General features: G+C 42.1%; 1 protein-coding gene across 8 annotated transcripts in view; it reads left to right on the top strand.

Moving 5' to 3' along the window:
* The window catches only part of NCOA6 (nuclear receptor coactivator 6), a 110,207-nt gene that overhangs the window by 66,545 nt on the left and 21,444 nt on the right, over positions 1-22,218 (top strand). For 4 of the 8 annotated variants that reach the window (XM_063659157.1, XM_054466741.2, XM_054466740.2 and 1 more), the window contains 7 exons: positions 40-168; positions 868-1,758; positions 4,110-4,256; positions 8,141-9,257; positions 11,716-11,837; positions 15,296-18,271; positions 21,884-21,952. In XM_063659157.1, coding sequence (XP_063515227.1) covers positions 40-168; positions 868-1,758; positions 4,110-4,256; positions 8,141-9,257; positions 11,716-11,837; positions 15,296-18,271; positions 21,884-21,952 — 5,451 coding nt within the window. Of the gene's footprint in view, positions 1-39; positions 169-867; positions 1,759-4,109; positions 4,257-8,140; positions 9,258-11,715; positions 11,838-15,295; positions 18,272-21,235; positions 21,306-21,883; positions 21,953-22,218 lie in introns of all 8 variants that reach the window. The other 4 variants (XR_008496060.2, XM_054466742.2, XM_063659158.1 and 1 more) reach the window with 4 other exon arrangements.

The following is a 22,218-nucleotide window of genomic DNA, read 5'->3' as shown; positions in this document are numbered from 1 at the left end:
GCCAATTCCAGTACTCTATTCTAGGGATCTTTTTTCTAGGAATAATAAGGATGAACAACCCTGCCACTGTTATGATACCCCCGGGTGGAAATGTGCCATCTTCCATGATGGCACCAGGCCCCAATCCAGAGCTGCAGCCCAGGACTCCTCGCCCTGCTTCTCAGTCAGGTAATGACTTCCAATCTTTGAGGATGAAGAGTCTGAAAGTTTCTGCACAGATCATTACAAAATTCAGTTATCTCTGATGCTGAATTTCTAATTTCCAAACTCACAATGTCACCTTCTTTACAAAATCTCACCTGATATCTTCAAGCTAAATGTCATTATTTTCTTTTCAGAATTTCTCATTGTTTTCTTATCAATTATACCCCAACATTTCTAAAAGTGTGCCTTGGCCTGCGTAGTCCTGCAAGATGCTCATTACATAGAATTCTGTAGTCAAGTAAATTTGGTAAATGCATCATTCTTTACCCTCCCTCCTGGAGATTCAAAAGTAACATATTGGAGGCACTGAAAGTCCTACAGTGAAGAAACCCATCTAAGTTTGTTAGGTTCAGTGTTTCCCAAACCTAATTGTTTTGTTTTCTTATAACGCTAATTAGCATAGTTCTCCAGAATATGATTTGGTAAATACTGGTCTCCATGTTTTACATTTCGCTCTTAATGTCCACTACTGACCAAGCTCTTTTTAAGGCAGAATTCATCATCATGGTATGTTGCTTCATACATAGAAGGTATTCACAAGCATTTATTTTATCGAGTAGTACCAGCAGATTTTACTCTGTATATCCAGAATTACAAAGGCCACTGCTCTAAGATCTGGATTGCAGTAGGTTAATTATTGCTTTGTTGACTATCTTTAAACAGATGCAATGGATCCACTCCTCTCTGGGCTCCATATACAGCAGCAAAGTCATCCCTCAGGATCTTTAGCTCCCCCACACCACCCAATGCAGCCTGTCTCTGTGAACAGACAAATGAACCCAGCTAATTTCCCCCAGCTGCAGCAGCAGCAGCAGCAGCAGCAACAACAACAACAGCAGCAGCAGCAGCAGCAGCAGCAGCAGCAACAGCAGCAACAACAGTTGCAGGCAAGACCCCCACAGCAACATCAGCAGCAACAGCCACAGGGAATTCGACCCCAGTTTACTGCCCCAACTCAGGTGCCTGTTCCTCCAGGCTGGAACCAGCTGCCTTCTGGAGCCCTTCAACCTCCTCCAGCCCAGGGTTCTCTGGGCACAATGACTGCAAACCAAGGGTGGAAGAAGGCTCCCTTGCCCAGCCCAATGCAACAGCAACTCCAGGCAAGACCATCCTTAGCCACGGTACAGACGCCTTCCCACCCTCCCCCTCCATATCCCTTTGGCAGCCAGCAAGCCTCACAAGCCCACACAAACTTTCCTCAGATGAGCAACACAGGCCAGTTCACAGCTCCTCAGATGAAGAGTTTGCAGGGAGGGCCCTCTAGGGTCCCAACTCCCCTGCAGCAGCCCCACCTCACCAACAAGTCTCCTGCCTCCTCACCCTCCTCCTTCCAGCAGGGATCCCCTGCATCCTCCCCAACGGTTAACCAAACTCAGCAGCAGATGGGACCAAGGCCACCTCAAAATAACCCACTTCCCCAGGGATTTCAGCAACCTGTCAGCTCTCCGGGTCGGAATCCTATGGTTCAACAGGGAAATGTGCCACCTAACTTCATGGTGATGCAGCAGCAACCACCAAACCAGGGGCCACAGAGTTTACATCCAGGCCTAGGAGGTGAGGAACACTGTAGCTATTTGTGTTGGTAAATTTGCTGGAGCTAGATCTTAGTAGAACTTCAGTTTTTAGGGTTAATGGAGGGAGTGAAATAAGGATGTAATTATTTGGTTTTGTGGATATGGTGGTGACACTTGATATAACAAAGTTAACTTGATACATTATGCAGCATCTTACTGGTTAAATTTAAGCTAGCTCTCTGGACTAAAATTCAGGTAAAATTCAATGTAGAGATGTTCATTTTGTTTTTCAAATTATTTTTGCTTGATCTTGTACTAGTAAATTAAAATGTCCAGAAGAAAAATGCATTTTGTTAACAATTTAAACTTCTCAGTTGCTGAAAAATTAAGATTATGCAATAGAGCAAAAATAAAAAGAACAGGGTCTCATTGAAGAAAAGGCCCTTTTAGTTATCAATTTTGATAATCCTAGTTAATAAAATAGTAAGCATGGTACTTGTTAAGTTTGGTTAAAGTATTAAAGGGGAATAAGTTCAGAAATCATTGACTTTTATAGTTTTATAATACCAATGCCTGCTCCTTAGAGAGGGAATTCCACCAGTTATACCTAAAGGAGATTTATTTATTTATTTTGTAAGGTGCCTCTTGTATGAAGAAAAAGCAATGGAGCTTAATGTGTGAGAGGTAAAACGATTACAGTAAAACTTATCCATCTCCATGTTTATTATTTATTCTTATTAATCATTGATCTAGTGCACATGAATGTGCTTGGAGCTTTTCAGTAAGGTATAGAGTATCAGTAATACTGTCATCTGATAAACATACTCCCCACCAAAAGACACCCATTGCCTACCCAGAAAAAAACCCTTGCATCTTTAGTGCAACATAGCAAAGGCATGTTCCCATGGTTTCTGATAAAGTTAAGTTGCTCATCAGCCTTTCACTCTCTTGTAATTAATTTTGCTGACATGCAGGCTCTAATATTTGAATCGTAAGAAGTTCTTAGAAAATGCAAGAATGTTTCAGCTCCAAATTTCACTGTTCAGGGTATCTAGCCCTGGATCAGTGGAAGCTGGGTAGTCCCTCCTGCAAATGTGATTACTGATTTAATTACAGTGGGAGCATGCAAATGGGACTTGTCGCTGTTAAAGAAAGGACAAATGCATATTTGTCTACAAAGAGTTTTTCAGGACATTGAAAATTTGGCCCTTAAAAAAATAAATGGCCGGGCGCAGTGGCTCACGCCTGTAATCCCAGCACTTTGAGAGGCCAAGGCGGGCGGATCACCTGAGGTCAGGAGTTCGAGACCAGCCTGGCCAACATGGTGAAACCCCATCTCTACTAAAAATACAAAAATTAGCTGGGTGTGGTGGTGCACACCTGTAATCCCAGCTACTTGGGAGGCTGAGGCAGGGAGGATTGCTTGAACCTGGGAGGAGGAGGTTGCAGTGAGCCGAGATTGTGCCACCACACTCCAGCCTGGGCAACAGAGCGAGACTCTGTCTCAAAAAATAAAAATAAAAGTAAATAAATAAATGAATGAATGTAATAAATTTTTAAGTGAGTTTAGGTCTTGATGCTTTCATAGAGCAGATGATATGCTCACCTAGGTGATCTGGCCACATCAAGGCCTGTGTTGTAAATGATAAGTGGGTTCTGAGATTCTCCTTATTACAAGTTTTCTAAAATTAGCCCTTCCAAAAAGGAACTGATACTTGAGAAAGATTCCATTAGAGTATGGTTTTTGGTACCAAAGCTGTCAGAATCACAGCAAACCTTATGAGGGGAAAGCATAATGATTTTATACAGCATCACTTTGAAGCTCCCATGAACTGTTTCTAATCTCCTGTCTCTTCCAAAGAGACAAGCGCAATAATGGGGGGAAATTTTCTGCAAAGGAGATTGTCATCAGTTTCCCTCAAAGGAAAAATAATCAATCTGTCCTTAATATCAGGACCCATCTCTTTGTTTTATACTATTTCACATCAATTTGTTTGAAATGAGAGAATTTAGCATATTCCTTTGGTGCCTGTGTTAAAATATCTAAAGTTTTGGGGTCCATTGTTAATTACAGAGAAAAGTGAGCCCTCAAACCTTGCTGTGGCGTGGCCTCAGATCACATTTAGGGAGCAGATTGCCATCTTTTCCTTGGCATGTTCTAAGTGTAAATTTTTTAGTATTTATTTTTCATTTTGACAATGCCTCATATAAGAGATTGTGTTGATTTTTTTAACCATCTTTCCCAACCTTATTATTAAAGATCCTACCAGTGTGACAGAGAGAGCTAAGCCAGTGGAGACTTCATGCAGCTCATCCTTCCTTATTCATTCCATATCTAAGCAAGAGTATAAATTTGCTAGGTAACTGCCTTACTCATTGTTTTCTATTAAGGAATGCCTAAACGCCTCCCACCTGGCTTCTCAGCAGGACAGGCCAATCCGAACTTTATGCAAGGTCAGGTGCCTTCGACCACAGCAACCACCCCTGGGAATTCAGGAGCCCCTCAGCTGCAAGCAAATCAAAATGTCCAGCATGCAGGTTTGTTTTCTGTGATTTGTTTAGCCAGCATTTATTGAGCATTGTGTGGTAGACTTGATAGACAACAGGAGTATACAGATAAGTAGTAAGTCTTGGTCTCTCCCCTTAATTTCAAGCCCATAAATAATTATTCTTTCAGGGCAGTAACTTTTGTCAGTATATCAAAAATAGGTAAAATGTCACAGGAACTCAGAAACATCTAAGAGGAGATGGAACTTGAGTTAGAGCAGGAATCAGCAGTATTTTTTTTCTCTGAAGGGGCAGATAGTAAATATTCTTGGCTTTTCAGGTTATATAGTCTCTTGTTGGAGCTACTCAACTTTGTTATGATAGCACAGAAAGTAGCCATAGACAATGCATAAACAAACAAGCATGGTAGCATTCCAAACACTTGTTTATTTACAAACCAGCAGAGGGCCATAGTTTGCTGACCCCTGAGTTAGAGCTTGCTCAGGTAGTAAAAGGCAAAAAGGCATTTCTGGCAAATGAAAACCACAGACACAAAGGCATGGAGGCATGTTTGGACAACTGCAACTTTTTAAATCTCTACGTGGTACATGTTAAGCTTTGCTTATGCTGAGTGTCTGAATTCTGGTTTACAATGTGATATTTTTCAAACTTCATCAGTTCAGGTTTAATACCAACAGTGTACTGCAAAAAGAAGAAATTTCGGAGAGGAAATAAGATACAGGGGAATGGCTAAAAAGTATTTGCAAAGCAGTAATGTATAAGCTCAAACTTCATGTTTCTGGTTGCTTAAGGACCACATGACTAATCCTCTTACCCTTTCTCATTGAAGCAGTTTGGACTGAGATAGTGCAACTACTTTCTGAATTCCCATCCCCCCTGGAGTTAATTTAGTAATGTGACTCCAACTTTAATTGTAAATCACTAAGGAATGAGACAAAAATCTGACTTTTACAAAAAAAGTTCACACTATTTCTGGCAGGGTAACAGAAGGGTAGTGCAAACTGCTTGAATTTCTCTATCTGCTAATGCAAAACTGCGTTCCTGAGTTATATGAATTCATGTTTTTTTTTTTATTTTGTTTTGTTTTTTGAGACAGAGTCTCGCTCTGTCACCCAGGCTGGAGTGCAGTGGCTCAATATCAGCTCACTGCAGCCTCCACCTCCCAGGTTCAAGCAATTCTCTGCCTCAGCCTTCTGAGTAGCTGGGATTACAGGTGCCCGCCACCACGCCTGGCTAATTTTTGTATTTTTAGTAGAGACGGGATTTCACCATGTTGGCCAGGCTGGTCTTTGAACTCCTGACCTCATGATCCACCTGCCTCGGCCTCCCAAAGTGCTGGGATTGCGGGCATGAGCCACCGTACCCAGCAAATTCATGTTTTTTTATAGAAAGTTTTAAAACAGGCTGGGCACGGTGGCTCACGCCTGTAATCCCAGCACTTTGAGAGGCCGAGGTAGGCGGATCACTTGAGATCATGAGTTTGAGACCATCCTGACCAACGTGGTGAAACCCTGTCTCTACTAAAAATACGAAAAAACTAGCCGGGTGTGGTGGTGGACACTTGTAATGCCAGCTACTTAAGAGGCTGAGGCGGGAGGATCACTTGAACTTGGGAGGCAGAGGTTGCAGTGAGCTGAGAGCATGCCACTGCACTCCAGCCTGGGCGACAGAGAGAGACTTCATCTCAAAAAAATAAAAATAAAAATAAGTTTTAAAACAATAACAAAGTCATTTCTCATTCTTGCACCCTATCACAGCTATTTTGTGTTTTTGTATGGCACCTTCCACATGTACATGTTTTTTGTTTGTTTTCTTTGTTTGCTCTTGTGCCCAAGCTGGAGTGTGGTGGCGCAGTCTCGGCTCACTGCAGCCTCTGTCTCCCAGGTTCAAGCATTTTTCTGTTTCAGCTTCCTAAGTAGCTGGGATTACATGCCCTGCTATTTTTTTAATTTTTAGTAGAGATGGGGTGTCACCATGTTGGCCAGGCTGGTCTCGAACTCCTGACCTCAGGTGATCCATCCACCTTGGCCTTCTGAAGTGCTGGGATTACAGGCCTGAGCCACTGTGCCCGGCCCACATGTACATGTTTTGATTTCTCCTTTTATCCTATCTAAAGTAGCTGTACTCTTATCTCTTACTTTCTCTTTTCTCACCCTAGTTTCTCTTGTTAGCTTTTACTGCTTCCTGAAAAAATACTTGTCTGTTTGTTAATTGTGTCTCTTGCCAGTTAGACTGTAGGCTCCAAGGATGCAGGGATTTGGTCTGTCTTGTTTACTGAAGTTACCTCAGCACCAAAGTGCCTTCTATGTATCAGGTACTTAATGAATAATTGTCAGTTGAATGAATATACACAGTGTATTTAGTGTATACAAGCATATACAGTGGTCATGGAGTTCCACTTTGAGTTTATAAGGCTGGTTTAGAAAATCTTCCTTGGAGTTCAGGAAAAGTCTGGATAGTGTGAACAAGGTAGTATGCCCTCTGCCTTCATAGTTGGAGCATGGACTGGCTTCATAACTTCATTATAGGGGACTTTCTAGTCCCCATTTAAAAGTGAAAAATAAGGCCAAGTGCGGTGGCTCATGCCTGTAATCCCAGCACTTTGGGAGGCCAAGGTGGGTGGATCACCTGAGGTCAGGAGTTCCAGACCAGCCTGACCAACATGCTGAAACCCTGTCTCTACTAAAAATACAAAAATTAGCCGGGTGTGTTGTTGTACGCCTGTAGTTTCAGCTACTGGGGAGGCTGAGGCATGAAAATCACTTGAACCCAGGAGGTGGAGGTTGCAATGAACTGAGGTTGTACCAGAGCCAGATTCTGTCTCAAAAACAAAACAACAAAAAAAGTGAAAAATAAAAGGGATAAAATTAACTACAAAGTTATTCAGTTAAACAGGGAGATAATGCAAGTAGCTATAGGAAAATCCCAAAGACCCAGTAAATAAATAAGCACTACAGCAAGGCGGGTAGCAACTTTTGTCTAAGTTAGAAATAGCTGAGAAGACTAAAACATGTAAGTTAGAAATAGCTGAGAAGACTAAAACATGTGCCACGTGATTCACCAGGGACTGCTCAGGAGAGGGTCACTGAGGTTTTATTATTCCTCTATTTGCAGCTTCCAGATGGGTCATCTAGTCAGTTGGCTCCCACCAGAGGCTCAGCTTCCAGATCAAGATTAACTGCTCTTTACCACATCAGGGCAGAGGAGACCTGTCCTTGGTGTTCTTTTCTTTGAAGGGCAGCATCCACATATCACACACATAGCTTTTGAGAGTCATTATTATTACAGTTTTCCAAGAAGCATTTTTAAATGTCTTCTCATCATTGTTGAGGTTTTCCTAAGAGGACACTTCACATTCTTATAGCAGAGTTATTTCACTAGCCCATAGTGCTTTTTAAATTTAATTTAATTTAATTTTTTGAGACGGGGTTTCACTCTGTCACCAGGCTGGAGTGCAATGGCATGATCTTGGCTCACTTCAACCTCCACCTCCCAGGCTCAAGCAATCCGCCTGCCTCAGCCTCCCAAAGTGCTGGAATTACAGGCATGAACCACCCGAGCCTGGCCACTACAAGTCATTTTAAAACAATGAGATGCTGCCTTTCTCATTATTTAATCTGAAAGAAAGTAAACTTTCTTGATCTTTGAAATGTTAAATCTTTAAGATACCATATGGGAATGTAGAAACTGTTTCTCCTTCTCTATTATATGGTCATTGGGAATGTAAGCAGTTATCCCACAGCCACATCTTTATAGTTTAGAAAACTCACAGGAAGTATGTCAACAGCATATTTATGTTGGTCAGTGGATATAAGGGTGATGGATGTCTTTCTGAGTAATGTAACTTGAGTATCTTAATACCAATAAGATAAAAATATTTATTTCTGAAACTATGACTTTTTTTTTTTTTTAAGGTGGTCAAGGAGCTGGTCCTCCTCAAAACCAGATGCAGGTGTCCCACGGGCCGCCAAATATGATGCAGTCCAGCCTCATGGGAATTCATGGCAACATGAACAATCAGCAGACTGGTAGTTCTGGGGTTCCTCAAGTGAACCTCAGTAACATGCAAGGCCAGCCCCAGCAGGGCCCACCATCTCAGCTGATGGGCATGCACCAGCAAATCGTGCCCTCCCAGGGCCAGATGGTCCAGCAACAAGGAACCTTGAACCCTCAGAACCCTATGATCCTTTCAAGGGCCCAGCTTATGCCACAGGGCCAGATGATGGTGAACCCTCCGAGCCAAAATCTTGGGCCCTCGCCCCAAAGGATGACCCCACCCAAGCAGATGCTTTCCCAGCAGGGCCCACAAATGATGGCGCCACATAACCAGATGATGGGGCCTCAGGGGCAGGTTTTGCTCCAGCAGAACCCAATGATAGAGCAGATCATGACCAATCAAATGCAGGGGAATAAGCAGCAGTTTAACACTCAGAACCAGTCCAATGTCATGCCGGGACCAGCCCAGATAATGAGGGGACCAACTCCGAACATGCAAGGAAATATGGTGCAGTTTACGGGACAGATGTCAGGACAGATGCTGCCCCAGCAAGGGCCTGTGAACAACAGTCCATCTCAGGTTATGGGCATTCAGGGGCAGGTCCTGCGGCCACCAGGGCCCAGCCCACACATGGCCCAGCAGCATGGTGATCCTGCTACTACAGCAAATAACGATGTCAGTTTATCTCAGATGATGCCTGATGTTAGCATGCAACAAACCAACATGGTCCCCCCTCATGTGCAGGCCATGCAGGGAAACAGTGCCTCGGGAAACCACTTCTCAGGCCATGGGATGTCTTTCAATGCACCTTTCAGTGGAGCTCCCAATGGAAATCAGATGTCCTGTGGTCAAAATCCAGGCTTCCCAGTCAATAAGGATGTCACGCTAACGAGCCCGTTGTTGGTCAACTTATTGCAGAGTGATATATCTGCAGGCCATTTTGGGGTAAACAATAAGCAAAATAATACCAACGCAAATAAACCGAAGAAGAAGAAACCCCCTCGGAAGAAGAAAAATAGTCAGCAAGATCTAAAGTAGGTTGTATGGTTTTGCCTCAAATTTTATTCATTTGTTTTCTGTGTGGATAACTTTTTTGATGGAAAATTTTACATCATATAAAACTAGAATAGTATAATGAAATCCCCCTGCTTCAATAATTATCAACTCATAGTCTATCTTGCCTTCATCTGTACTCTCTTCCATTACCCTCTTGAGTATTTCAAAGCAAATTCACTGGGTAAATATTTCAGTGTGTGTCTCTAAAAGATAAGGACATTTTTTAATATGCCCGCACAATATTGTTAGCACACCTAGAAAACTAATACTTCCTTAGTACTCTCATATCCAGTGCTCAAACTTCCCTGATTATCTCAAATTTTTTTCTTACAATTTGTTCAAATAAGAATTCAAACAAGATTCATATGTTGCAATTGGCTGGTATATCTCTTAATTTTACAGTGTTGGGGGGTTTTGGCAATCAGCCTGAAAAGTAACCAGTGCTACCATATGGCAACTCCACAAAGCACTGACTTCCGGCTTATGATGGCTATTGGGGAACCAGAGAGGCCAAATGTGTTTTGGAAATTAAAACTACTGCTGTCTCTCAAATAGAAATGGTTTTTTTGCACAGGTGCCTTTCCTTTAAAGGCTCTTTATCATCCCTAGAAGCTTAAAACCCCACGCTAAGATGATTGGACCTTTTAAATCAGTTACCCTTTCAGTAAACGTTCTCCAGGTGAGTTATTTTGCAAGATCGTAGCAGGAAAGGCAATTAACAATTTATATTTCATTTCCTGAAGCTAAGTATTAATTTGTGTTTCTGGGTTTGATAAAATGTTTCCAGAAGGAATATTTACTGAGCTATATTTTGTGCTTTTAATCATAAAAAAAATCATAATAAATGAGGAAATAATGGCTAATGAATGTAAAACAGGTTAATTGAAATAAATTGTTAGAATTATAGAAAAAGAATCAAGAAACTTTATTTCAACAAGCTTAAATGTTCAAAATTAAACCAACTACCTTTATCCCAGCCTTCCCACAACATTCTTTGTACTGTATTATATCATGCTCACTTGCCTCTTCTTGAATCTTACGCTTTAAAAGCTAATCATGGTATATTATTAATAAAAACCTATATTTTCCTGAATTCAAACTTAATTATCTAATTTTTCTGATAGCTTTCAGTTAAATTCTTTACTAGCATCAACCTATGGGAATAATTATTTAATAAATATTTTATTCTCTCGGTAGTCTGGGAGTAAAATTGCAAGGTTATTCAGTTGCCTCTAGTGTGCATTTTTTGCCGTCTTCACCAGCCCTTGGGGAAATTGTTACTTAGGTCTACAAATTGTGAAAGGGACCTTACACAGCATCAGGACTCCCAGGAAAGGGAGACAGTGGGTTTACAGGAAAAGTACCTGCTTCCAGCTCTACCACTACTTCACTGTGGAATCTTGGGCCTGTTTCATACACCTTTTTGGGCCTTTGTTTTCTCATTCATAACATGATGGGGCTGGACCAGATATCTGAGATTTCTTAGCTCTACAATTTTCTGAAAGTAAAGGTTCACTGAATCCTTGCCTGTAATTTAAAGTGAGAGAGAAGTCTTACAAGGAGCAAATTGTTATAGGGGTCTGGATGTGCTGACGATCTGCTTCAGGTTCTAAATTTCCATGTGCTGGGGGGCTTTTAAAATGGATTTTGGTGGCTTATGAAACTGTACAGAGTATAATGAAACAAAACACTACCTAAAAGTGGGTGAACAAAATCAGGGCAAAGGGAAACTAAAGACAGAAAAGAAAAGTACAATTAGTACTGAGATTACAAACAAAATGAGGCCCGTGAGCAGTCTTGTTCTTTGAGAATGTGGGTGTTAGTAGCTATAATTTTTTCATTTTTTTCTTCCCCACTAAAAATTTTAAGCTACACCCAGGTAAAAGTGAAGGCATCTCAAAGCAAATAGAGATGTCTGCAAATTCTCATTCTGCAGCAGAATTTTTATTGTGGTGGTGTCAGTCTTTGTTCTCTGAATACCATCAGCCAACCTATACAACCTTTTGCAAGGTGTTACGAATTGAGCCCCCACTGTTATATCCACAAAAAAGAAACAATCAGACCCCCTAGTTGAATTTGATCGCTACATTGAAGATAGTGTGGTTTCACAGGAACAGTACCTTATAACATTGATAGCCCTATGATCAGGTCTTAAAACAGCTAAGGAATGGGTGATTACATGAAAATTATTGCATCAGGAATTTGTGGAAAGCATTCTGAGTAAATACAGTGCTGTTAGAGTAAGTGGATTTTAACATTTAATGAAATTGCCAGATTATTTTTATGCCAATATTTAATATTTTATCTAGACTAGAGAGATATGAATAATGGTAATGCAAACATTTTAGTTCTTCAGAAATAGGGGAAGGGTTAAGCTAGTTTTGTGTATTTTCTATACAACTTATTCTAAACTATGTTACTTTTTTTTTTTTTAAGCACCGCAGATACTCGCCCAGCTGGTCTGGAAGAGGCTGATCAGCCACCGTTGCCTGGAGAACAAGGAATTAACTTGGATAACTCAGGCCCTAAACTGCCAGAATTTTCAAACCGGCCACCAGGTGATAAAATGTTAGCTAGATTATATACTTATTACAGGTGCATGTGGCATTACAAGGCTTCCATGTCTTCGAGGAAACAATAGTATTTTATTTTATCTGCTAACTAGTCTATTTCAGTGATTTAATGTGTCTGGTATTTGGAAGCTTTGCCTTGATATTAAGTAAAAATTTCAAATATAACTTTTGAAGGCACATACACACTTTCTCTTCAAATTTGTCTTTGTTATTTTAAGTCCTCATAAAATCGGACTGAAATGTGGTTGGGCACGATGGCTCATCCACCTGTAATCCCAGCACTCTGGGAGGCCAAGGTGAGCAGATCACTTGAGCCCAAGTGTTCAAGACCAGCCTGGGCAACATGGTGAAACCTTGTCTCTACTAAAAATTTTTTAAAAATTAGCCAGGTATGGTGACACGCACCTATAGTCCCAGCTACTCAGGAGGCTGAGGTGGGAGCATCACCTGAGCCCAGGAAGTCGAAGTTGCAGTGGGCCGTGATCGTGCCACTGCACGCCAGCCTGGGACCCTGTCTCAAAAAAAAAAACCCTGAAATGTGAAGTGCCTCTTTATTCTTGTCAATGTCAAGGTTCTAGTTGGCATCAGAACAGGATAAGATTAAATGGAGAGATGATTTCACTCTAATCCTGCTTGCCTGCCTTTCCTGCAGCATTTCTTCCTGAGGCTTTCTCAAAGCAGGGAACTACCAGAGTTTAAAACAAGATGATCTTTTTTATAGAAGTTTCATTAATGAGTCTTTAAAATATAAAGAAGATATAAAGAATAAAAGAGACACCCATATGTCTACCACGTAGGTTAATAATTTATAATAAATAGGACCAATATTGGAAGCCCCCTTTGTTGTATCCTCTCTGATTATAAAATAATACTATCCTTTAAATGTTGAAAAATTATGTCAAAGATGGAAAAGCTCCTAAAATTAATTCATTCAAACCTAGATATTATAGAACCAAGGCCAGCTGCCACAATATCTCTATACCTGGTTATCTTGGCCTGAGCAATGACTTGTAACTTTATTCTCCTATGACATGGTTGAAGATGCACAACCCTTCACACTTAGGCTACTCTCCCCTGTGTGTACAGAGGGTATGTTTTGTTTCTTCCTCACTAGTTATTTCAACTCCTTTTTGGCATGAAAATGAGAGTGACATTATTTTAGGAATAAACTTTAATCTACCCCTAAATTATGTATTTTAAAATTGAGTCCAAACAAAAAGCTAAATCCATCATGATATCAATACTTTGTGTTACTTATTACAAATTATTTGGGCATATCACACTTCCTGTCAGTGAGATGCAGCAGCATAGCTGAGACTGGGCGGTCATCAGTCTTTGGGGAGTATGTCCAGAAGGCATTGAGAGCAGGAACATGCCTTCTTGCCTCAGACACATCTGAACTCTTCTTATATGAATCCCAGGGGTCTTTGTATACATTTATTGCCTTCTTTCTGCAAACTGGGGGCCTGCAGGCTGAATTTGGCCTATAATGGGTTTGAGTTGCTATGCAGTGTCTTAAACAAAAGTCCAAATTTAAATGCCTTTAAAGAGGGCATCTGCTCTGCAGTTTGGCACTGTTGACAGGACTCCTGCTGTCTTATACCAGTCCACTTCTATTCTCTACTACCTGCCTGGCCCCTAAAGGCATAGGAGTTTGCATTCCCTGAGTAATAAATTCGGTTTGTGATTGTATTATGGGCACTGTGTGTGTCCTGACTTTCCCTCTTCACCATTCTGTCACGTCAACCCCAATCTGTCTTATCATTAGTGCCTTTTGGACTGCTGCCTCCAGCTTCTGGACTCTGTAGCAGCCATGCCCTTAACTGTTACTTTTGAGAGGCTGCTGTATTGTCTGTGCTGTCCTCTTTGGTATTTACTGTCTGGTGGGCTGATTTTAAAGATAAAAGGCATCCATGTCATAACCCTGACATCAACAGGCTTTTGCAGCAATTACAGTTTTCTTAATGTGGGAACCCCAGACTGAATGTGAAAAATAGGAACCCACTGTATTTGACTATGTAGTCGAAAGGACAATTGAACCATAGAAATGCCATATGTTATTGGCTTTATAAAGGTCAAGAAGTTACTCGGGCCTAAAATGAAAAAGGATTTTTAAAAAAATCTTCAAAACTGGATTCTACACATTGTATTCGTTGATACCATGGAAATCTTTGGCCAGAAGACACTAATTGAGTACTGAGTCTGACCCACAAAATTTGGTAGCTGCTCTATGAAAATGTTGAGTCAGCATTTCTTTTGACTGCCAGAGCCACTTGTTCTTATTCCTACACCTTCTTAAAACCTCCCTAATGTACTCTTCATGCAACAATGGAATGAATCTAGTTTGTGGAACTGGAATTGTATCCCATATATGCCCAGCTGTATGCCCACTTTTTCCCAGAGAACCACCGTTATTCTTGGTTTGCGTATCTTTTTATCTTTTCTGATTGTAAGGCTTTGGTTCTAAAATGCCAAGTAAAATCTTCACAAAAAAAGAGAATAATTTGAGATGTTGCCCTCTGCATTTCTAGAAGACATTGTCCTTCAGGGTTCTTTTCCCAAAATTATTTTTTATTCCTGAGGGTTATGCTTCTGCCTTACTTATTCTGCAACTGTGGATTCATGGAAAATATTTCTCCAAATAGAGATTTGCATGTAAGAAAGTAAGTGCAAATTAATATCCATAAAAACTTCAGTGCCCTAATTTTATTTTCAATGTGTATATCAGCTTCCATTAGCTCCTACTGTTTATTAAACTGATTTACACCTGAGGGGCAATTTTAATTCAGTCGGTTTCCCCCAAAGGATTAAGCGTGAAGGATGCGGCGTAGTGTATGGAGCCAATGAATTGGAATAATTTTAAATTCCTCTTTCTTAAGGAACTGAATCCTAGAATTTTATATTTTACTTCTGTTGAAAGAATAAAAAGGCTGTCTTCAATGGTGTTATTTTCAACAAAACCACATCTTAAAAAAAATTATTCCTGTGCTAACAGAAGAAGTGAATCCTAAATGCTTTACTTCATTCACAAGTACATTGAAATATTGATTATGACTACATGAGACCTGAATCTTGGGTGGCCAGGCACTTGCTGTTGATGGAGTTTTTCTCATTTAATCTGAATGTTTGGCTGGTATAGACACAGCCATTTTCAGTGCATAGCACAGAAAATCAGGCTCTTAGTACAGTCATGGCTCATTCAGACCCTACACACCGAGGAGCTCCAGGTTTTTTGATGCTTTGCTTTTTGCTTGCTTAAGCACTGTGCCCCTTTTGCTTATGTCAAGTAATGAGGGGCTGCCCCTGCCCCAGGAGTGGGCATGCCTGAGCTGTTTGTGCATAGTCTGTGCCACCTAGATGAGTATTGCTTGGCTATACTCTAAAGGTAGCAACATTTTCTTGCTGAAAAATCTAACTTCCCTGATTTGGGGGGCTTGTTTTAGGTTATCCTTCTCAACCAGTTGAACAGAGGCCACTTCAGCAGATGCCTCCTCAACTCATGCAGCATGTGGCACCCCCACCACAGCCACCACAGCAGCAGCCACAGCCACAACTGCCTCAGCAGCAGCAGCCACCACCTCCCAGTCAGCCACAGTCTCAGCAGCAGCAGCAGCAGCAACAAATGATGATGATGCTCATGATGCAGCAGGATCCCAAATCAGTTAGGCTTCCAGTCTCTCAAAGTGTCCATCCTCCAAGGGGCCCCCTGAACCCCGACTCCCAGAGAATGCCCATGCAACAGAGTGGCAGTGTGCCTGTCATGGTCAGTCTGCAAGGACCTGCCTCCGTGCCACCATCACCTGATAAACAAAGAATGCCAATGCCTGTGAATACTCCTTTGGGAAGCAATTCAAGGAAAATGGTCTATCAGGAGAGCCCGCAGAATCCTTCCAGCTCGCCACTGGCGGAGATGACCTCACTCCCTGAAGCAAGTGGCAGTGAAGCACCATCTGTCCCAGGAGGCCCAAACAACATGCCTTCACATGTAGTACTTCCCCAGAATCAGTTAATGATGACAGGGCCAAAACCTGGACCATCACCCCTTTCAGCAACTCAAGGTGCAACTCCCCAGCAACCCCCTGTAAATTCCCTGCCCAGCTCTCACGGACACCACTTTCCAAATGTGGCTGCGCCAACCCAGACATCTAGGCCCAAAACACCAAACAGAGCCAGCCCCAGACCCTATTATCCTCAGACACCCAACAACCGCCCTCCCAGCACAGAACCTTCAGAAATCAGTCTGTCACCAGAAAGACTCAATGCCTCCATAGCAGGACTCTTCCCTCCACAGATTAATATTCCTTTACCTCCTAGGCCAAATTTAAACAGGGGCTTTGATCAACAAGGCCTAAATCCAACAACTTTGAAGGCCATCGGGCAAGCACCTTCAAATCTTACCATGAATCCTTCCAATTTTGCTACCCCACAAACTCACAAATTAGATTCTGTGGTAGTGAATTCTGGAAAGCAGTCTAATTCTGGAGCAACAAAACGGGCAAGTCCAAGCAACAGTCGCAGGTCTAGTCCTGGGTCCAGTAGGAAAACCACTCCAAGCCCTGGGAGGCAAAATTCAAAAGCCCCTAAACTTACTCTGGCCTCTCAGACAAATGCAGCCCTGTTGCAGAATGTGGAGTTGCCAAGAAATGTATTGGTCAGTCCCACTCCTCTGGCCAATCCCCCTGTACCTGGGAGCTTTCCTAACAACAGTGGGCTGAATCCTCAGAATCCTACTGTGTCTGTGGCTGCAGTTGGGGGTGTTGTTGAGGATAACAAGGAGAGCTTGAATGTGCCTCAGGACAGTGATTGCCAGAATTCCCAGAGTAGGAAGGAACAGGTAAACATTGAACTAAAAGCAGTCCCTGTCCAAGAAGTTAAAATGGTTGTCCCTGAAGATCAATCGAAAAAGGATGGGCAGCCTTCGGATCCTAACAAACTTCCCAGTGTCGAAGAGAACAAAAATTTGGTGTCTCCTGCTATGAGGGAAGCACCAACATCGTTAAGTCAACTTCTTGACAACTCTGGAGCTCCCAATGTGACGATTAAACCCCCTGGGCTTACAGATCTGGAAGTAACACCTCCAGTAGTTTCTGGGGAGGACCTCAAAAAAGCATCTGTCATTCCCACACTGCAGGATCCGTCTTCTTCTAAAGAACCCTCTAATTCCCTAAACTTACCTCACAGTAATGAGCCGTGTTCATCCCTTGTGCATCCCGAATTGAGTGAGGTCAGTTCTAATGTTGCACCAAGCATCCCTCCAGTAATGTCAAGACCTGTTAGCTCTTCTTCCATTTCCACTCCCTTGCCCCCAAATCAAATAACTGTATTTGTCACTTCCAATCCCATCACAACTTCAGCTAACACATCAGCAGCTTTGCCAACTCACTTGCAGTCTGCACTGATGTCAACAGTTGTCACAATGCCCAATGCAGGTAGCAAGGTTATGGGTTCTGAGGGACAGTCAGCTGCTCAATCTAATGCCCGGCCTCAGTTCATTACACCTGTCTTTATCAATTCATCCTCAATAATTCAGGTTATGAAAGGATCACAGCCAAGCACAATTCCTGCAGCCCCACTGACAACCAACTCTGGCCTGATGCCTCCCTCTGTTGCAGTTGTTGGCCCTTTACACATACCTCAGAACATAAAATTTTCTTCTGCTCCTGTACCGCCTAATGCCCTCTCCAGTAGTCCTGCTCCAAACATCCAGACAGGTCGACCTTTGGTCCTTAGCTCACGAGCCACCCCTGTTCAGCTTCCTTCTCCTCCTTGTACGTCTTCTCCAGTTGTCCCTTCTCATCCCCCTGTGCAGCAAGTGAAAGAATTGAATCCAGATGAGGCTAGCCCTCAGGTGAACACCTCAGCAGATCAGAACACTCTTCCCTCTTCACAGTCAACCACAATGGTTTCTCCCCTTTTGACCAATAGTCCAGGGTCCTCTGTCAACCGGCGAAGCCCAGTCTCGTCTAGTAAGGGCAAAGGAAAAGTGGACAAAATTGGCCAAATTTTGTTGACCAAGGCTTGTAAGAAAGTTACAGGCTCTCTTGAGAAAGGGGAAGAACAATATGGTGCAGATGGAGAGACTGAAGGCCAAGGGCTAGACACCACAGCTCCGGGGCTCATGGGAACAGAGCAGTTATCCACAGAGCTGGACAGTAAAACCCCAACGCCCCCAGCACCCACTCTGCTAAAAATGACCTCTAGCCCCGTGGGCCCGGGCACTGCCTCAGCAGGACCCAGCTTACCTGGCGGTGCTCTCCCCACCAGTGTACGCTCGATAGTAACCACTCTGGTACCCTCCGAGCTCATCTCCGCCGTACCGACCACAAAAAGCAATCATGGTGGCATAGCATCTGAGCCACTTGCGGGTGGCCTAGTGGAGGAGAAGGTGGGATCCCATCCAGAACTTCTACCCAGCATAGGTATGTACTTGGGGCTTCATCATCTCTTTGTGTCAGTTTTTTGATGACCTAATCCCACAAGAGAAAGCATGCCTCCTTTTTTACTTGGAGGAAAGAGAATGGGCTAAATGGCAATAGCAGCAGTTTTATTTATTGAAAGTATGTTGGAAAATATGCTTTTAAATCCCATGTTAAGTTTGCATTCATTAAAGAGAGCTAAGGGCTGGGTGCGGTGGCTCACACCTGTAATCCCAGCACTTTGGGAGGCCGAGGTGAGTGGATCACTTGAGGTCAGGAATTCGAGACCAGCCTGGCCAACATGGTGAAACTCCATCTCTACTAAAAATATAAAAATTAGCCAGGCATGATGGCACACACCTGTAATCCCAACTACTCAGGAGGCTGAGGCAGGAGAATCGCTTGAACCTGGGAGCAGAGGTTGCAGTGAGCTGACATCACGCCACTGCACTCCAGCCTGGGCAACAGAGCGAGACTCTGTCTCAAAAAAACAAAACAAAGAGAGCTAAGGCTCTCAAAACAAAGAGTTTCTGAAATAATGATACCTTTCATTTGTATACAAGTTTTTCAATTTATAAGGAAGCATTTTTACATATGTTGTCTTGCATCATCTTTATACCAACCATGTCAGATATTCTTAACTCCATTGTATGGGTGAGAAGATTGAAGCTCAAAGATGTTCAGCGTTTGTTCAGAGTCTATACTGTGAACCTCCCATTTAACACTGTGCCTTAAGTGTGAACAGCAGCTTCTGCAGATTCTCTTTACCAGGGTGAAGATTTGCTCATGACTGTTTCAGAACAGTGGGCCCTCATAGCCCCATTCTCACTGTACTCTATCTCAGGAACCATTCTTTTTTTGTCTGGGCTACTCTAGAGGAGAGCTGGAAGAAAACAGAGTTTCATGATAATGGACACAGTAGAAACAAAGTGGTCAAGAGCCAGTAGGCTTGGGTTGGTATTATAACACCAGCATTTACCAGCTGTATGGGCTTGGGCAAGTTACTTGACCACTCCAGACGTTGGTTTCCTCCTTTGTAATATGGAACAATAATAGTTGTAAGAATTCAATAAGGTAGTACATATAACATTCTTAGCACAGAACCTAGCATATAATTATTATTCAATAAATGGTAAAAATTGTTATTGCCAGTTTCTTTTTGATGTAATCTCTTTGTTGATTGGTACATTCCATTTGTGTATCTAGTTCAGGCTATTTCCTATGTACTGTTAAGATGGGCTAATGATGGAAGCATAGGTGTCCTTACAACCGCCCCTCCTTCACTTCTTCCCTTCCCCCACATGTTCCTCCTCCTGTGAGGCTTAAGTGAAGAAGCTCTATTTCCCCAGAGTGGAGTCAGTCACACATTGCTAGAGCTGGGAAGGACCTTTACGATATCCTAGGCCAGCTAATCAAGTGCCTATCTTATTTATGCAGCTAAAATGCTTTGAGTGCCTACCACTGAGTGGTAAGCACCCAGGAGGAGAGGCAGAAAGAACACAAATTTCAGGGTAAGATCAGAGTTCAAATTCTAGCCCACTGGTTACCAGTTACAGTTGATACGTTCCTTAATCTCTCCTAAGCCATGTACTTCACTTGTAAAATGGAGATTGTACATTCTACCTCCCAGAATTTAGGATTCTGAGAGAGGACTCAAATGAGAAGATTTGTCAAGTTGCCAACACACTGCCTCACGCAGAGCTCTGGAAAGGTTAATTCCCCTTCTCTCTGCCTCTTCACCTCAGTGTTAGAGAGATGGGGGCAGGATAAAGGCCTTCAAGGAGTTTGCTGCTCTTACAGGAGACAGTCTTCACAAGACTGGGTGCTTATTGTATGTTGTTCTAGTTCTGTTGGTGTAGATGAACCATAAGAATTAAAAGGGAACCTGGTGTAAATTAAATATATCCTTCACTATTAAGTATTTCCATTTCTCCTTCTTTCAGGAGACCTTTCCCTCTGGTATCAAGAGAAAAATGATGAAGTAATTAGAAATTATTTTTATCTGGATCATATATTATACTAGAGAAATATGTGGGCCTTGAGGAGATGAACCAGCACTTGGGAAAAGTTCTCAATTTTAGTTAAGAACACTCACTTTGCTTATAAGTGATTGTTTCTGTTCTTTTTCAAGGGGCTTCTGTGATTTTACTTTGAAAATATGAGAAATTGGCCAGGCACGGTGGCTCATGCCTGTAATCTCAGCATGTTGAGAGGCCAAGGCTGGTGGCTCACTTGAGCCCAGGAGTTTGAGACCATCCCGGGCAATGAGGCAAAACCCTGTCTCTACAAAAAAAAATACGTAAAAATTAGCCAGGCATGGTGGCGTGCACCTGTGGTCCCAGCTACTCAGAAGGCTGAGGTGGGAAGTTTGCTTGAGCCCAGGAGGCGGAGGTTGTGGTGAACCGAGATCCTGCCATTGCACTACAGCCTGGGCGACAGAGCAAGGCTTTGTCTCAGGAGAAAAAGAAAAGGAAATTTGAGAAATGAACACTAAAGTTAAAAGTAGAAGTTAAGATATAGTTTTAAGCTTTATCAGATAAGCATCCAAAATAGATTCTTAAACACAAATGCATAATTTACTGCTTTGCTAAGCAGGGAGGGAAATATACAAAATTCACAGTTTCCACAAGAGAGTAAAGCATATTGTTGCAGAGTTTATCTAGGATTTTAGACTGAGGTGTCAAGATGTGACTGTGGTATATCCATGCCATAATCTTTATCTTCCAGGATGGTTCCCTTCTAGAGTACATTACGTATTTTATTCTATTCCTTAAGGGCATAATTTCTCTGTGTCCTTTGAAGCCTGATTCTGATGTTTCTCCCTTTAATGTGCCTTCAGATTTCTCAACCTAGAATTGCTAACCCTTGCTTTGGACTTTTGTAGTATTTTATACTTTGTGACTCCTTCATATGACATCAGAGTGCACTCAAGTGCACCACATGTATGTATCTTATCTTTAATACTAGACTGAGTTCCTGATGTGCAAGAGGATGTAGTTTGGTCTCTCAGGGTACCTGGCACAGTACCTTGCCCCTAGTAAGTTCTTTGCAACTATTTTTTAGATAAGTAAATAACATATCAGATTTATTTATTTATTATGTATGAATTGAATGCCTGCTTTATGCCCATCACTTTTGCTAAGTGCTGTAGAAAAGTACAAAATTATGTGACGATTTCCACTCTCGTAGAGTATAGTCTTTAGGGAATGAGATTAGATTTTTTAAATGTTGAGGGGAATGGTATAATTGTACCTCTATGGTTTGGGTTGCCTACTAAGGTATGCTTTGGGGCTTTTTCAAGTAGTGGTCAGGACCTGACCCCAAGAAGCAGAAAATATGAGTGCTATGTTCTTATAGCCATCTCTTTCCCTTATTATTATACATAAAAAAAGGAAAAGCTTATACCCCTAAATGGTAGTCATTGGTTCTGGGTGTTATGGTAATTAATTTTTGTAGTAAGTTTTAAAATGTACTTGTAATTTCGAGGCCAATTTTGAGTACTGCCCTCTAAGAGTATATTGTTTCAGCAGTTACTTAGCCCTTGATTAGGTTAATGCTTTCTTTTTGTTTAGAAAAGAAAGTGAAAGGTCTGTAATTTTTTTTTCCTTGCCTTAGCCCCATCGCAGAATTTAGTCTCAAAAGAAACTTCAACCACAGCACTGCAGACCTCTGTTGCCAGACCAGGTAAGGCGTACTTTGGAAAAACTTCTTGGAGTGGGATGGGTTACATGTGAAGGAACTACTGCTGTCCTCAATGTCATGTGTTCTTATGCCAGGAAGTGGCTGGAACTATTTTATCTGTTTGCTTCAGAGCAGACTTTGGTTGAGTGACAGAGCTTGTGCAGTTCTACTTGAGATTATTTTCCCCCCGACCAGCTTGCTCTCTTATGCATTCATAGTGTCAGCTAGGGAACTCAAGAAGGGCATCTCCGTGCCCATTATCTGTCTGC

The sequence above is a fragment of the Pongo pygmaeus genome, chromosome 21, assembly GCF_028885625.2.
Source record: "Pongo pygmaeus isolate AG05252 chromosome 21, NHGRI_mPonPyg2-v2.0_pri, whole genome shotgun sequence".
NCBI classification, from domain to species: Eukaryota; Metazoa; Chordata; class Mammalia; order Primates; family Hominidae; genus Pongo; species Pongo pygmaeus.
This window is presented reverse-complemented; position numbering and strand designations above follow the sequence as displayed.